The following is a 17,775-nucleotide window of genomic DNA, read 5'->3' as shown; positions in this document are numbered from 1 at the left end:
TGAATCCAGTCATATTCTCTGGTGGTTGAGCACAACTAATAATAATGGTGTCTTCTGTAATATAGCAACGATATATGGGCGTCATTCTGAGATTTACGCTAATGTAATCACTGCTGCGATCTCTTACGGACTGAGATAGCGAAAATATGCTAACGTCTTTAAACGCTTACCTGAGCTTGGGGACGTCCACGGCAGCGTACTGAGCGCAGAAGACTCCGCGCCAGAGACTACTGCACATGCACAGGTCACCTGGGAAATGGCCACGGCAGCCATTTTCCAGGTGATTTGTACACCGACACGGGACTCCAGAAAGGTAAGTATTTAATAAATGGGTGCAGGGTGTGTGAGGCCCGTGTGCACAGCACACCCTACACCCATTATAGATACACCCCTGGACGCCCACTGCTGGGCGTACAACAGCGTACACATCTGTACTATCGACACAGATCAGGCAGTCACGCAGCTTGTAAGTCATGTCAGACCAGCCTCAAACACTGCGTCTCTCCTGACACGCGGAGAGGAGGAGGGCACTATGGCTAATTTATTCACACCCATCAAACAGCGTTCAAACAGCCAGACGCCTGCTTTTGCTTATCCACTCCCCTGTTACCTCCCCCAAACGCTGACTACCTGTCACTCACTTTGCGAGTGCTTCCTCTGTACGAGCGTAATCACAATACAATCACCGCGCGTGTGCAGTGCGACACTCATGGATGCGCAATGGCTAGCAATCGCCCGATCTGCGTCAATATGGGCATTGCGTAAATCTCGGGAATGTAGTTATGAGACTGGCGGCCACAATGTCGCCTTCCTAAATCCCGATGGGGGAAGCCCGACAAGGGACTTGATAGGCGTTGAAATACAGATGCCTATCTTAATCCCAGCACCGGAATCCAGAAGGACGCCAGCCCGAATGAGGTAAGTCCGGGGCGCCCTAAGCTGTTAGTCACAGGGGGGGAGGGTTTGGTTTAGGTAGCATAGCGGGGTTAGCATTTGGGTTTTTTTTTGAGGGGAGGTTAGGGTTAAGCACCGCTAGGGGGGAGAGTTATGGTTAGGCACCAGTGGGTGGGGGTTAGGGATAGGCACTACGACGGGAGGGTTAGGTTTAGGCACTAACGGGGAGGGTTAGGGTGCGGGGTGGGAAGGGTTTGGCTACAAGAAGGGAGGGTTAGGGGGAGAAGGGGGGAGGGGGAGTATACTTACCCGACCCCATGTCGGGATACCAACCATCGGGATGCCGCTGTCGGTAGTTTGACAGGAGCCTTCCCGACAGCCGGCATTACATACCCATTCCAAATCTCGGAAATAGTCCCTCTGTCTGGCTTCAGGAGACAGAAGATAGAGTTTGCATATATTTGCCCTGCTCGCATTGCAACATGGTTTGTCCCAGGCACAAAGCTACCTGCTTTTCTTTTGCTTTGCTCCCAAACCTGAATTAGCCCCATAGAGTGTTGTCCTCAATCCATATTCAGGTTATTCAAATACTGCAGTATTACCCTCCGGTTACAGCTATTCTGGCCCACAACGCATAGACAAGGGGCCGGTGATGTGAAGGACAGATTCTCACACCTGTTGCACATGTTGTAGGTCTCATCACACTCACATCACTATGATGCCACCATGAAAACATGAACTGTAGATGATCCTTACCGTGACCACTGTCGAAGAATTCTGTCAGGTGCATGGCGCTGCAGGCAGACCAAGGGGTGGACTTATTCAGCTGCAGAAACAATGGAGCCATCAAGTGGTGTGTGTTCAGCTCTCCAAATACTTTCTTACAGTTGTTGGAGTTATCATGCGGGATACTGAGGACATGAGCTGAGCAAATTGAGAAGACAGACGGTTAGCAGAGCAAGGACCATCCATACATCATTAGTGAAATTTATGGTACCTGTACCCAGGTTTCTTCTATGTGATAATTAGGATTTGATATAATGGACGTATGATATATACCAATGTCTTTTTCTAGCATTATCGATTAATCTGTAATACAGGGATGTAGTCAGAATCCCATCTGCAGAGGGGGAGGGTTAGGCTGCAGGGGGGAGGGTTAGGCTGAGGGGGGGGTAGTGTTAGGCTGCAGGGGGAGGGATTCTGACGGCCGGGATCCCTTACTCAACCAGTAAAACAGATACTATCCTTTACTATAACTTTTAGATCACATTCAGAGCTTAACTGAAAGTAAAACTGGATATCAAAATGCATCTGTTTGTTACCTTGTTGTTAGAAACAAGGAATAAAAGTAGCGTTGTGTTTCTGTGCTGAAATCGCACCAGAGAACGATACTTTGGGTGTATTTCTTTATGCACAGGTTTGACTATTTTCTTATATCCAAATCAGAACTTGCATATGTCCTGACTGCAAGAACTGGATAATAGAATAATCAATATTTACAAAATTAAATCTATCGCTTATAGCAGGGGTGGGGAATCTTTTTTCTGCCGAGGGCCATTTTGATATATATAACATTATTTGCGGGCCTTGTGCAGGACACACTCCCTCCGTGTGATGTCACACGTGGCGGGACCACAATCGCCGGTGATTACAGCAATGCCTGGAGCTGTAAGGGCAGCAGTGTGCCCATCTGAAGCGTCCCAAGGACGCTCCAGGCTGCACTGCTGCATAGATTCTGGCTGCAGTGTGTCATTCTAGGCACCCTGCTAGCCAGATGAGGCTAGCAGAAAAAAGCTCAGAGGGCCAGACCAAATGATTCCGTGGGCCTTATACGGCCCCCGGGCCTGAGGTTCCCCATCCCTGGCTTATAGCATGGGTCCTGGTTGTGGACAACAAACTAACTCCGACAGCGTTGACCACAGTGGAGATGAAATAGTGCTTCACTGTACACGCACGACGAGCCCCCAAGTTTTGCAATGGAGCTCAGCGATGCAGTGTTCCTCTGAATCTAGCCAAATCTGTTCTGAAATATTAAATTAATATTTCATAGTAAAAGGACTTAGTATCCGGAATTTTCTGTCCAGTGCTTATATTTAGTCCATGCAGGACAAGTGTTTGTGAAGGGGCTCATATATATATAATGATATAGTATTCAATATACCGAGTTCATGCGCCAGGGTGTAGGCAGCCTGCAGTCCATCATCTTCAATCACAGAGCAGCTCTTGCTTGGTTCACAGACTGTACCAATGTCAGCCACGCCGAGGGTGTCACAGCTGTCGTGTCCACAAATATCCTGCCACACAAAGATATCACACTCAGGTCCCAGCAGAGCTGTAAGTAAGGTAAGGGTAATGGGGCATTGCTGTAAGTAAGGGAAGGGCAATGGAGCATTTCTGTAAGTAAGGGAAGGGTAATGGAGCATTTCTGTAAGTAAGGGAAGGGCAATGGGGCATTGCTGTAAGTAAGGGAAGGGCAATGGAGCATTTCTGTAAGTAAAGGAAGGGCAATGGAACATTTCTGTAAGTAAGGGAAGGGTAATGGAGCATTTCTGTAAGTAAGGGAAGGGCAATGGAGCATTTCTGTAAGTAAGGGAAGGGTAATGGAGCATTTCTGCAAGTAAGGGAAGGGCAATGGGGCATTACTGTAAGTAAGGGAAGGGCAATGGAGCATTTTTGTAAGTAAAGGAAGGGCAATGGAGAATTTCTGTAAGTAAGAGAAGGGCAATGGGGCATTGCTGTAAGTAAGGGAAGGGCAATGGGGCCTTGCTGTAAGTATGGGAAGGGCAATGGGGCCTTGCTGTAAGTAAGGGAATGGTAATGGGGCATTGCTGTAAGTAAAGGAAGGGCAATGGCTCATTGTTGTAAGGGAAGGGCAATGGGACATTGCTGTAAGTAAGGGAATGGCAATAGGACATTGCTGTAAGTAAGGGAAGGGCAATGGGGCATTGCTATAAGTAAGGGAAGGGCAATGGGACATTGCTGTAAGTAAGGAAAGGCAATGGGGCATTGCTGTAAGTAAGGGAAGGGCAATGGGGCCTTGCTGTAAGTAAGGGAAGGGCAATGGGGCCTTGCTGTAAGTAAGAGAATGGTAATGGGGCATTTCTGTAAGTAAAGGAAGCGCAATGGCGCATTGTTGTAAGGGAAGGGCAATAGGACATTGCTGTAAGTAAGGGAAGGGGAATGGGGCATTGCTGTAATCCTCCACGGTGTTAAAAACTGTTCTGAGAAAGTCAGTTGAATAATAGGATTATCCCATAATGTGTTGTCTGTGAGACAGAAGGTTCTGTATTATATATTTGTGGCATGAGAGAGAAGATGCAGTCATGGCAGTATTCCCTAGCTAACACGTGGACACACTCGTGAGAGTGTAATTAGCACTCATCCAACGGAAAACTGGGAAAATGGTTAGAGCAATCGGGGGCAGCACTTTTATAGGCGCGATACATAGGGCTCTTTCAAACAAGGGTTCAGAATGGAAGAGATAGGGTAATTTTAGTGCTCTCCCACACACACACACACACAATTACATGTAGTATTGTGGTAAGGAGGGACTTAATGATGCAATCAGCACAGTAATGTAGTCAAGCCCTACCCCTCTGAGGCTCTCTGCAGCATAAACTAGCAGTGGGGAACTTTTAGAGAAGTCCCCCCCCCTTGTGCAGTACTGTGGATGAGTCCCACTCATTCTTAGCACTGAAGGAATTAAAAAACAACACTGACTTAAAAGAAATTTATTTACTGAGAGCAGCACACTATATAAACAGAACTGGATTATCCATAAGCAGCCAACAAAGGGTCAACAAAGGGCCCAGTGGTGAGTGGTCACCTGTTTTTTTTCTTTACTAGCTGAGAGGTGTAAAGGGGCCCAAACCAGTGTCTTACCTAGGGCCCCAAAAGGTCTTAATCAGGCTGTGTATATAAATGGATATTTTGGCTGTGAAGTGGTGTTTCTCCTGTCAGTAGCACATGGCTGTGACTAGACTATAGTAACAGCCAAGCCAGGAATAGCTGTGAGTGTCATTTGTGGGCTGAGGCGCTCAGACATTAGGAAGTGCCATTACAAGGGGTCACATACCTGTCGTGTGATGAGAATGGCTGTATCGTAATGCTCCGGATGCCGGTCACTGGCTGGGTTGTAGCCTTGTTGCCACCTGCAGAAGTGACGTAGTATCAGGCCTCCATTGTCTGAGACTTCTGGCCCGGAGCCTTCATCTTCAACCACCAGGACCTTAACCACTACCAGGTTAACTGAATTTCTCAGACTTGGGTGCTTGTAGATCTGGGCAGCGATGGACATTAACGTCAGCAGGTGGAGCTGCAATGGAGCAATAGTGTAATGTAGGGAGTTACTCCCAGCATGGTAAGGTAACATCAGTACAATATTTACTACATGGGAAAGATTCCTGGACTGCACAACCTGAATATATATATAATGGGAGGTAAGTCCTACAAGTTATCTACTGTATTGCAACTTTGGTTCAATTTTGGGGCGTGGGTCCCCCTGGATTGCTTTGGTTGATCTGCTTCAGGGCACCGCATTATAACACATTATTCTTTTATAATGCATTTTAACCTTTCACTGTGTGTTTAAAATATATGTATTTCACTTTTTTATTTTCATTCTTTATATGCAGCTGCAGCTGCTCCTAACTATCTCTTTTACACTGCACTTTTCTTACTATGGCGGTGCCCTGGGGTGGCTTAGCTGGGCTAGTTTGGGGGTGTCCTGTGCTCTGAATTTGAACCCTATGTTGGGGACCTACCCTAAAGAGGTTACCTGGATATGGTGGGTGGGCCCATAACCTTGGCCATGATTATGCTAAAATCCTCTGTTGATTGCAAAATTTTATTGCATTTATATATTATCAATAATTTTGTGCACCTGAGATTTGTCTGTTTCTGTGCCTGCAATATTTAGTACAGCAAGTTTGTTCCAATGGAATCAGCTTTTTTCTCACGTCACTGAATTACAGGACCCTAGAGAGACACAAAGCCTTTCAAATTATTAATTGATATGTACTCGGACATTAGGAAAATTAAATCCTTGTTATGCATTAAACTAATATAAGCAAAATTATTTCAATTACTTTCTACATAACCAAAATAAGAGATTAAACTGTATAAGGGCCTGATTCTGACCCGCTCGCGGGCGCTGAGCGCTTGCAAGCGGGTCGATGGTGCCCTAGTGCACATGAGCACGACGGAGGGAGCTCCGTCGTGCGCATGCGCGAGACCCGAATAGCAACGGCCGAGCTGTCGCTATGGGTCTCACACCAAAGGGTGACAGCACGCCCCCTTTGGTGGGCGGTCCCGGGGTCGTGGCTGCCCAGACGGAGGCATTCCCATGGGAACGCCTACCGTCTGGGGCCGGCCCCACTGACATCACTAGTGATGTCAGTGGGAGTGCTTTTGGCTCTGATAGAGACAAAAGCACTCCTTGGCTTGCAGCAGCGAGACCCTACCGCAGGGTCTCTTCGCAACCCACAGCAATGCGAGCGGACAGGAGGCCGCTCCAATAACAGGTAGGAGGGCCCTGATTCAGAGCGAGCACTCTTGTCAGAGCGTCCGGCTCTGAATCAGGCCCTAAGTGCCACCCATACTAAGTAATGCTTTCCAGTAAACCGTCCCGTGCATTTTTAGGGGCACTATGCCAGCCAGAAAATAAGTCAGATGCATCTAATGAAAGGACTTATACATAGTAAGGCATCAATTTCTTGTGGTACCATAGCATAGGTGATTGGTGCCTGTATAGGTACCATATGTGGCATAACGATGGTTCTCTGTGTTGCGTGTTGCACATTGGGCCTGATTCAGAGCCGCTCGTAAGCGGCCGCTCGTTCGCTCCGAGCAATGTTCGCACAACTGCGCATGCGTATGGGTTGTAATACGCATGCGCGAACCATTCATTGCGGTCGGAAATTGGGTGCTAGCAAAATAGCGAATGCCTGCTAATTTGAGTGACAGAATGAGACTTTTGTGGGTGGTAACAGGGGAAGGTGCTTGAAAACGGGAAGTGGTGATCCGAACGCAGACGTGCCAAAAGGTCAAAACTAGGGGTGAGCGGGTTCGGATTTCTGAAATCCGAACCCCCCCGAGCCCCCCCGATCCGAGTCCGATCCGAATCAGGCTCGACTTTTCCCGCCTGACTCGGATCTGAAATCGAGGCAAAACGTCATCATCCCGCCTTCCGAGTCTCGCGGGTTTTGGATCCTATATAAGGTACCCGCGTCGGCGCCATTTTCTCACTCGGCTGTGGACAGTGAAGAGGGAGGGTGGGAGTTAGGGCTGTGTAGTGTAGTGTAGTGTAGTGCTGCTGTTGTCCACTACTTCAAAGTCCATAGGGGCTGGCTGTGTTGTGCTGTGCTGCTGTTGTTAATAGGGGCTGTGTCCACTACTTCAAAGTCCATAGGGGCTGGCTGGACTGTGTTGTGCAGTCAGTTCTCCATAGGGGCTGTGTCCACTCCAAAGTCCTGTGCAGTGTCCCAGTCCTAAAGGGGTGCTGTAGTGTTGTCCAGGGGGTGCTCTGTCCATCAGGGGTGCTCCCCCCAAGTGCTAAAAAAATAATATCTTTTCTGTGTTTGTGAATTGTGTGCGCAGTAGCCGCACGTGCATCAACAAAGTAGTGCCAAGCGTGCGCCTGTGTCATAAGTAAGGGGCCGGCTGGCTTGACCGTTAAGGGTGCTGTAACCCCCGAAAGTACACTCCAGTCCAAACCAAAAAAAAAAATATTTTCTGTGTTTGTGAATTGTGAGCGCAGTAGCCGCACGTGCATCAACAAAGTAGTGCCAAGCGTGCGCCTGTGTCATAAGTAAAGGGCCGGCTGGCTTGACCGTTAAGGGTGCTGTAACCCCCGAAAGTACACTCCAGTCCAAACCAAAAAAAAAATTATTTTCTGTGTTTGTGAATTGTGTGCGCAGTAGCCGCACGTGCATCAACAAAGTAGTACCAAGCGTGCGCCTGTGTCATAAGTAAAGGGCCGGCTGGCTTGACCGTTAAGGGTGCTGTAACCCCCGAAAGTACACTCCAGTCCAAACCAAAAAAAAAATTATTTTCTGTGTTTGTGAATTGTGTGCGCAGTAGCCGCACGTGCATCAACAAAGTAGTGCCAAGCGTGCGCCTGTGTCATAAGTAAAGGGCCGGCTGGCTTGACCGTTAAAGGGTGCTGTAACCCCCAAAGTACACTCCAGTCCAAACCAAAAAAAATTTTATTTTCTGTGTTTGTGAATTGTGTGCGCAGTAGCCGCACGTGCATCAACAAAGTAGTGCCAAGCGTGCGCCTGTGTCATAAGTAAAGGGCCGGCTGGCTTGACCGTTATAGGGTGCTGTAACCCCCGAAAGTACACTCCAGTCCAAACCAAAAAAAAAATTATTTTCTGTGTTTGTGAATTGTGTGCGCAGTAGCCGCACGTGCATCAACAAAGTAGTGCCAAGCGTGCGCCTGTGTCATAAGTAAAGGGCCAGCTGGCTAGACCGTTAAGGGTGCTGTAACCCCCGAAAGTACACTCCAGTCCAAACCAAAAAAAAAATTATTTTCTGTGTTTGTGAATTGTGTGCGCAGTAGCCGCACGTGCATCAACAAAGTAGTGCCAAGCGTGCGCCTGTGTCATAAGTAAAGGGCGGGCTGGCTTGACCGTTAAAGGGTTCTGTAACCCCCAAAGTACACTCCAAACCAAAAAAATATATATTTTCTGTGTTTGTGACTTGTGTGCACTGTGGCTGCACGTGCATCAACAAAGGAGCAGCGCCAAGCGTGCGCCTGTGCCCCATAAGTAAAGAGCCGGCTGGCTCATTTCTTAAAGGGTGGTGTAACCCACAAAGTGCACTACTCTCCAGCAAAAATAAAAAAATATTTTCTGTGTTTGTGTGCGCTTTAGCCGCACGTATATATATCAATATAACATAAATGGAGGACCAAACTTTCTCCGATAAAAATAAAATAGGGAAAGATCAAGAACCACTTCCTCCTAGTGCTGTTGCTGCTGCTGGGAGTTGTTCATCATCCCAGAGAGGAAGTAGGAACATCACTACTTTTACTAAACAATTGACCCTCCAACAGTCCCTAGCGATGAGGATGAAGTACGACAGCAGTCATCCTGAAGCAAAACGTATAACTGAGGCCTTGACTGCTATGTTGGTGTTAGACGTGCATCCGGTATCCGACATTAGTGCAGTGGGATTTAGACAATTGATGGAGGTAGTGTGTCCTCGGTTCCAAATCCCGTCTAGATTCCACCTGCATCCTCAAAGCAGCAGCGACAAGCGTGCGTCTGTCTGTTAAAGGGTGGTGACACCCTCAAAGTGTGCTACACAAACAATTAAAATATTGTTCTTTTTTTTCTGTCTTTGTGAATTGTGTGGGCTGTAGCCGCACCTGCATCCTTAAAGCAGCAGCGACAAGCATGCGTCTGTCTGTTAAAGGGTGGTGACACCCTCAAAGTGTGCTACACAAACAATTAAAATATTGTTCTTTTTTTTTCGGTCTTTGTGAAATGTGTGGGCTGTAGCCACACCTGCATCCTTAAAGCAGCAGCGACAAGCGTGCGTCTGTCTGTTAAAGGGTGGTGACACCCTCAAAGTGTGCTACACAAACAATAAAAATATTCTTCTTCTTTTTTCTGTCTATGTGAATTGTGTGGGCTGTAGCCGCACCTGCATCCTTAAAGCAGCAGCGACAAGCGTGCGTCTGTCTGTTAAAGGGTGGTGACACCTCAAAGTGTTCTACACAAACAATTAAAATATTGTTCTTTTTTTTTCGGTCTTTGTGAAATGTGTGGGCTGTAGCCACACCTGCATCCTTAAAGCAGCAGCGACAAGCGTGCGTCTGTCTGTTAAAGGGTGGTGTAACTCTCAAAGTGCTCCAAAAAATAAAAAACTATTTTTTTAATGTGTTTGTGACTTGTGTGCGATGTAGCCGCACTTGCATCCTCAAAGCAGCAGCGACAAGCGTGCGTCTGTCTGTTAAAGGGTGGTGACACCCTCAAAGTGTGCTACACAAACAATAAAAATATTCTTCTTCTTTTTTCTGTCTTTGTGAATTGTGTGGGCTGTAGCCGCACCTGCATCCTTAAAGCAGCAGCGACAAGCGTGCGTCTGTCTGTTAAAGGGTGGTGACACCCTCAAAGTGTGCTACACAAACAATTAAAATATTGTTCTTTTTTTTTCGGTCTTTGTGAAATGTGTGGGCTGTAGCCGCACCTGCATCCTTAAAGCAGCAGCGACAAGCGTGCGTCTGTCTGTTAAAGGGTGGTGACACCCTCAAAGTGTGCTACACAAACAATAAAAATATTCTTCTTCTTTTTTCTGTCTTTGTGAATTGTGTGGGCTGTAGCCGCACCTGCATCCTCAAAGCAGCAGCGACAAGTGTGCGTCTGTCTGTTAAAGGGTGGTGTAACCCTCAAAGTGTGCTCCACAAACAATAAAAATATTCTTTTTTTTTTTCTGTCTTTGTGAATTTTGTGGGCTGTAGCCGCACTTGAATCCTCAAAGCAGCAGCGACAAGCATGCGTCTGTCTGTTAAAGGATTACATCGGTGACAGCATCCAAGTAGGCATGTCAGACAGTCCGTACCTGTACTGGCAGGAAAAAGAAGCAATTTGGAGGTCCCTGTACAAACTGGCTCTATTTTACCTGAGTTGCCCCCCCTCCAGTGTGTACTCCGAAAGAGTGTTTAGTGCAGCCGGGAACCTTGTCAGCGAAAGGCGTAGGAGGTTGCTTCCACAAAATGTGGAGAAGATGATGTTCATAAAATGAATTATCAACTCTTCCAGGGAGACCAGCCTCCAGAACGTACAGAGGGACCTGTGGTTCCAGCAGGGACGAATTAATACTCTGTGAGGATGAGGATGTACACACTGAAGAGGGTGAGGAATCGGTGGATGAGGAGGATGAGGATGACATCTTGCCTCCGTAGAGCCAGTTTGTGCAGGGACAGATAAATTGCCAGCTTGTTTTGTGGGGGCCCAAACGAACCAATCATTTCAGCCACAGTTGTGTGGCAGACCCTGGCGCTGAAATGATTGGTTTGTTAAAGTGTGCATGTCCTGTTTATACAACATAAGGGTGGGTGGGAGGGCCCAAGGACAATTCCATCTTGCACCTCTTTTTTTTCTTTGCATTATGTACAGTTTGGGGCCTAGTTTTTCAATGCCATCCTGTCTGCCACTGCAGTTTCACGCCTAGATGGGTCACGTGTTTGTGCCGCCCACTCGTGTCGCTTAGCATAGTCATCCAGCTACCTCGGTGCAACCTTTTGGACATAAAAACACTATTGTGAGGTGTGAGGTATTCAGAATAGACTGGAAATGAGTGGAAATTAAGGTTATTGAGGTTAATAATAGCATAGGAGCAGAAAAACCTACAAATTCTGTGATTTTAGCTGTTTTTATGCTTTTTTTCAAAAAAATACAGATCCAAAACACAAAACCCAGAACCCAAAACACGGAAGGGTGGTTTTGGCAAAACCAATCCAGATCCAAAACACGAAGAAAGATCCAGATCCAAAACCAAAACACAAAACACGAAAAGTGGCCGGTGCACACCCCTAGTCAAAACGGGCGTTTTAAGGGTGTGCATAATTAACAAAGCAGCGTCATCGGCCACGTCACTTGGTTGTTTCTTAGCCTGAACTGTTCACATGATTGCGGTAGGAAAATCCAACCACAAGCACTGCGAGCAGTTCAGATGCCTTTCGATGTACTCGATTAATCAAATAAATAGCGGAGGAGATGACGCATGATGCGAGCAGCCAGGGGGCATCTTTACAAAATAGCGAGCGCATATTTCGTTCGCTCGCTCAGACATAGAGGCGTCAACAGACCGCAAAGAGCGAGCGCTCAATTTAAATAGCCGGCCCCTTTTTCTGAACGAGCGAGCGCAAATAGCGTCCGGCTCTGAATCAGGCCCAGTATACAGTAATACACATTTTATTTAGATCAGAAGCCTCCATAACCTTTGGTTCCAGCATTTTTTTCATAATCTGTTTAAATTGATTGAGAAACTATCTGCCACAATCAAATATGTGGGGCGAAAAAGACAGTTCATGGCACCTGGAATATTACTGTCCTTTCCGCCTTTGTATGCTCTTCATGGTCCAAATCTCAATGCAGAGATTTGTCCAACCAGACGGGTCTAGAAAAACTGGTCTCAGTTTGAGAATTTTTGATTGGAAGATCTGAATCCTCCTGTATCTACTTTCCTCATGACTGACAGTGATAATATACGGCCCCATCATAATACAAAAAGGGGCTGCATCTGTGGGCGCATTGGGTGCTCAGAAGTAAATGCAGATCTCCGCCTGTACTCAGTGTTGGGCGCATCTATGCAGCCACACCTCCCTTCTAGATCCGCCTTCATTATTTTCAGTGCAGACTTGGACCATATCTGTCCTTGGGGCAAAAGATCCATCTGAAATCAGCCAGATCTCTGTCCAGGCTCACGGCTAAACAGACAATAATTCCATCTACACTCCCACGACACACTTATCCAATGTACCAAAACTCAGTTACTCCCGCTCAATTGCAAGCAGAGCTGCATCTGAGATGTCACCACATCCCGCCAGCCCGCAGACGTGGTTGCCCTCTCCAGGACCAAAGGGATATTTAAAAGTCACCAAGTATGCCCATAGTACCCATACTACAACAATGGTAGCTATAATAAGATCTATGCTGAAGTAATAACCGCTACTGTATATCGGTAACTATTAGACCCAGTTCAGTATGTCAACACCAAAATATCAACATATGTTTTTTTTGTTGATTTTTAGGGTAAAGCTAAAATAAAAAAAGTTGTCGTTTTTAGTGTCGACATGTTAAATGTCAACATTCCGAAAGTGTCCACAATTTAGCCATGTCGACCTAAATTCATGGCTACATATTGGTTGTTGACCTAATGACCATGTCAACATGCAGAATCTTACGACATTCTAAATGTCGACAAGTCATACCACACCGTCCAGATCTACTGAAAGGTCCTGGACACTGCTAAACAAACATACTTCCACTCCTTATTCTAGCAGTATCAGGCACAGAGCATTTTGATCCTCGATTATGTGAATCCCCTAGCTCAGTGGTTCCCAAACTTTTTTGAATCACGGCGCCCTAGAGTATCAGCATTGTTTTCACGGCTCCCCTAAGCCAGAAGTTTGTTATTGAGAAATTCATAAAAAATATGTAAACTAGTAAAGTGAAGTAAATTGTGCTGACCTTAATCCTTAGGTTCAGTAATGTGGAGGTGGACAGGTTTGCGCTTCTGTTTGTCCACATAGTTACATTACATTGACCATAAATAATTTGATTTGGTTCTAGACCACCATCCTGAGGCACCCATGCAAGTGTCCCGAGGCACCCCAGGGTGCCAACGGCGCACAGTTTGGGAACCACTGCCCTAACTGTATATCATAATTTGATATTTAAACTTTGTATCAAGAAGTTCTCCAGGACAGTTGACAAGTCTTACATTGTTGTCTAGGAGACATGTCTGAGACAGGCTTCTTTTCACAGCAGACATAGGACTATTAAAGAAAAAATTCTTCTCCAGACACATCCTTGCTGTATCATGCAGTATCTGTGTATGAAGCTCTTACTGACACACGGATGAACCGCGCCGTCATCTGTGCATATATTACCGTTACAGACTTGAATATTTCCATCAGGAAATATTACCTCACTCCAGAAATCCCTGTTTGTCCTTTTGTGAGGTATGTGCTTCAAAGTTTATGAGCTCCTGCAACTATTTCTGAGATATGTTGGTGACATTTTTGTAAATGTTTTTACAGAAGGAGAATAAATAGTGGGCCACTGGTTGAGTTATTAAAATGTCTGATGTCTGGTTATTATGTATGGGAAGGTTCACTTTTCTATTGTAAGGGATTGTTACAGACAGAGCCTGTTTGAGCTCCTTTAATAGAAGTGTGTATTCAGCCAGCCTTGTGCCTCCAGTACAGAGACTGGGCATGGGCATGTGGCAGGAACCCTGCTAAATAAACCTTTTTGACCATAAAAAAAATTGCTGGCCAGTGACAGTTATTGGTGCATAAGCTGAATCCCCCCTTCCCCACAGAAACAATGACCCCCACAGCGTTTACTCCCCCACCCTCTTCACCCTAACATCAAAGTCCTCAACAGTCCCATAGTGCACTGTGTTACATCTGTATAAACGACAGATGTGGTCATGTTTTTCTGCTAACAATAGTCCATAAAATACATAAAATAGGGTAATTCAATGAGAAGGTAATTCTACTATACTAAACCTGTGTAACTTTTCCAAATATCCAAGCCACAGCCATTTCTTATCTTGGCACTGAACAGGAGGATCTATGGAATTGAGCTTTTTCCTGCATTCCTGATAACTCACCATTTCCCTGATTAGCCCAAATTACTCCATGGTCCTACTAATCCACATCTCTTTTATCTGCTTTTAACATCAGACCACAACAATTTTGGAAAATGCATCAGAAATCATGACTGTTTTACGCCATATGCTCTCCTTGCTTTTGCCCTGGTCACTGGCCACACTCTCCAGGAAGAAGTATAGTAGGTGAAAGGATTGTGGTAAGAGGATACAGGGCAGGAGAGGAAGTGGAAACAAGGTAGGATGTTGCAGCAGAGGAAAAGGAGTTGGGATAGGAGAGAAAAGGACTTGGGGCTGAAGAATAAATAGGAGATGGGTCCAGGAGGAAGAGAAGGTGGAGCATGAGATTAAAAGGAGCATGGGCCCAAATGGGAGAAGAGACAGAGAAGGAGAGAAAAAGAAGATGGCAAAAAGTAAAGGAGACAATGGAGAGGAAGAGAGACAGGTATGGAGAGGAAGAGGAGACAAAATAGGAGAGGTAGAGAAAATGGGGAAGAGAGGAGGAGACGGGAAAGGACAGGAGGAGGTGACATGTATGGAGAGGAAGAGGAGAAAGGGTAGGAGAAGAAGAGAAGATGGGGAAGAGAGGAGGAGACAGGGAAGTAGTGGAGGAGGATACAAGTATAGAGAAGAAGAGGAGAAGGAGTTGGAGAGGAAGAGAAGATGTGGAAGAGACTAGGAAACATTGAAGGAGGTGACAGGTATGGAGAGGAAAAGGAGATGGGGTAGGAGAAAAAATAGAAGATTGATGGAAAAGAGAGGAGGAGACAGAGAAGGAGAGAAAGAGAAGATGGCAACAAGTAAAGGAGACAATGGAGAGGAAGAGAGACAGGTATGGAGAGGAAGAGGAGACAAGATAGGAGAGGTAGAGAAAATGGGGAAGAGAGGAGGAGACATTAAAGGACAGGAGAGGAAGAGGAGAAAGGGTAGGAGAAGAAGAGAAGATGGGGAAGAGAGGAAGAGACAGGGAAGTAGTGGAGGAGAATACAAGTATAGAGAGGAAGAGGAGATGGGGAAGAGACTAGGAAACATTGAAGGAGGTGACAGGTATGGAGAGGAAGAGTAGATGGGGAAGAGACTAGGAAACATTGAAGGAGGTGACAGGTATGGAGAGGAAGAGGAGATGGGGTAGGAGAAAAAAAGAGAAGATGGATGGAGAAGAGAGGAGGAGATAGGGAAGGAGTGGAGGAGGTAACAGGTATGGAGAGGAAGAGGAGATGGAGTAGGAAAAAAATAGAAGATGGGGAAGAGAGGAGGAGTCAGGGAAGGACAGGAGAAGGTAACAGGTATGGAGAGGAACAGGAGAAAGGGTAGGAAAAGAAGAGAAGATGGGGAAGAGAGGAGGAGACAGGGAAGCAGTGGAGGAAGAGACAAGTATGGAGTGAAAGAGGAGAAGGGGTTGGAGAGGAAGAGAAGATGGGGAAGAGACTAGGAGACAGGGAAGGACAGGGAAGGAGGTGACAGGTATGGAGAGGAAGAGGAGATGGGGTAGGAGGAAAAAGTGAAGATGGATGGGGAAGAGAGGAGGAGATAGGGAAGGAGTGGAGAAGGTGACAGGTATGGAGAAGAAGAGGAGATGGAGTAGTAGAAGAAGAGAAGATGGAGAAGAAAGGAGGAGACAGGGAAGGACAGGAGGAAGAAAAGCAATCCAAAATCAAAACTGAACCTAAATGCTTAAGGGTGGTTTTGCCAAAACCAAAAAACACAACAAAGATTTAGAACCTAAACCAGAAAACGGGGTTCTGCACACATCTCTACTTTCCATGATAAAATAAAGGTGTCACTGCAAAAAGTCCTGTCTGACCGAAATTTTGGAATATTACAGTCAAAAATTTGTTTTTATGTACAAAACCCAGGGTAGGAACTATGGGAGACAATGGACGCGCCTGCCGCCAGGCTCCTGCTCTGAAGGGGCACCTCCTCCATTGTCCACAACATATTCACCCCACTTAGGGCTGTAATTTTGTACCCGGAGTGTACCGTCACGGCCGCCCAATACATGGCACCTTTTCCCGGCACCTGAGAAGCCACCATACACTAGTGGAGAGTTCCATGTCAGACCATCAGCTGCCGCCATCTATCTATAGCCCGTCTGCATGTGAATTGCTACATTATAGTGTCATCAGCTGTGACAAGGGGGGGCACCAAATTATAACTTGCCTCCGGGCATCTGGGATGAACTTACGCCAATGACAAAACCTGTACATCCAAATCTAAACGATGCCCAAAGTTTGCCTTGTAAAAACATTGGCAATGGATGTCTATATTCTACAATGCGGGAGCAGAAAGTCATTTAGGGGTTTTCTGACTGTGGTTTGTTTGTTTTAAGATCTAAGAAAGATAGAATCAGTGGAGGTTTGCCCTAGGGCCTGATGATCGAGGTTATATAAACCAGCTTTCAGGGTTTCGCCTTGAACTGCGCTGTCCAACTTCTAACAACTGAAGAAGAGACCCATTTATTTATGATGGAAGATTGTAAAGTATTAAAGTATTGATTATTGATATGTGCACGATAATCAGGAAGCAGAGTATGAGCTAAATGGATATACTGATTGCTCTGTAAAACTGTATACCAAGCATATGTGCTACAGTAAAAAGGATGAATGCAGGAATCACCTGGAAAGCATCAGGACATCACCAGCGGACCCACAAGATAATACTGGAGCCGCTGTACCAGGTAAATCTCCACTAGACCACCTGGAACAATTTTGTCCCGCCCACATCCATTGAGCGCCAATATCGAGAAAGCTCAGTGGTTTCAGCCAATTAAATTGTAGCTCTTCGGTCCAGTGAGATCATAGAGGGTTTTGTGACTGATAACATGATTACATCTTGTACCCACGTGTTTCATTTATTAGTTACCCAGAAGTAGTGTTATAAACCTACTTGGTACTATAACAGAGACTCTTCAACATCTCCACGGGAATGCTGGTTAATTAATACCTCAGTCACTTTGGTTTAACCATCGGTGCTCAAGCATAAATCTTCTTAAAACCTGAATTGTCAGAATGCATTGGGGACAGAGATTGGCAAACAGTGCCCTAGGGAATTCTGGTGAGGGTCAATATCGCTTGAAGACAGGGTGCCCCGCACTGAGGGTGACTAGTGTGACTAGCACAGCCTGATGCTGGTTGCCACTTTAATGGGGAACCTCACTCTTTCAGACTCCCTCATTTACTGATAACCTATATTTGATGTCTCTCCCAGAAGGTGCGGGAGACTCCTAGCTTTTCGGGTAGTCCCCCGCACACCCGGAAGAGTGGGTGTATGCCCCACATCCCGTCCACTTCCTAGTGAAGCCCATATGGAGGGAAGGGGCTAAAAGTATGCGAAGAGCTTAGACCCATCCCCGAAATGGTCAGATATTGACGGTATAGTACATAGATCACATAGTTCACATGATTATTACATAGAATGATAATTACAAGGATCACATACTCACATGATTATTACATAGATCACATAGAATGATTATTACATAGAATGATTATTACATAGATCACATAGTCACATGATTATTCCCCCCCGGGCTTC

General features: G+C 46.0%; 1 protein-coding gene across 1 annotated transcript in view; it reads right to left on the bottom strand.

Moving 5' to 3' along the window:
• Nucleotides 1-17,775, bottom strand: part of ADAMTS8 (ADAM metallopeptidase with thrombospondin type 1 motif 8) — a 69,445-nt gene that overhangs the window by 32,855 nt on the left and 18,815 nt on the right. Inside the window, exons 2-4 of the mRNA XM_088476230.1 lie at nucleotides 4,970-5,209; nucleotides 3,056-3,188; nucleotides 1,651-1,818 (exon numbers count right to left, since the gene is read on the bottom strand). Of these exons, the coding sequence (XP_088332356.1) occupies nucleotides 1,651-1,818; nucleotides 3,056-3,188; nucleotides 4,970-5,209 (541 nt within the window). The remainder of the gene's footprint in view (nucleotides 1-1,650; nucleotides 1,819-3,055; nucleotides 3,189-4,969; nucleotides 5,210-17,775) is intronic.

This window comes from Taudactylus pleione, unplaced genomic scaffold, assembly GCF_031769625.1.
Source record: "Taudactylus pleione unplaced genomic scaffold, aTauple2 ptg000185l, whole genome shotgun sequence".
NCBI classification, from domain to species: domain Eukaryota; kingdom Metazoa; phylum Chordata; class Amphibia; order Anura; family Myobatrachidae; genus Taudactylus; species Taudactylus pleione.
Note: the sequence above shows the minus strand (reverse complement) of the source record. Positions and strands in the feature narration are given on the sequence as shown.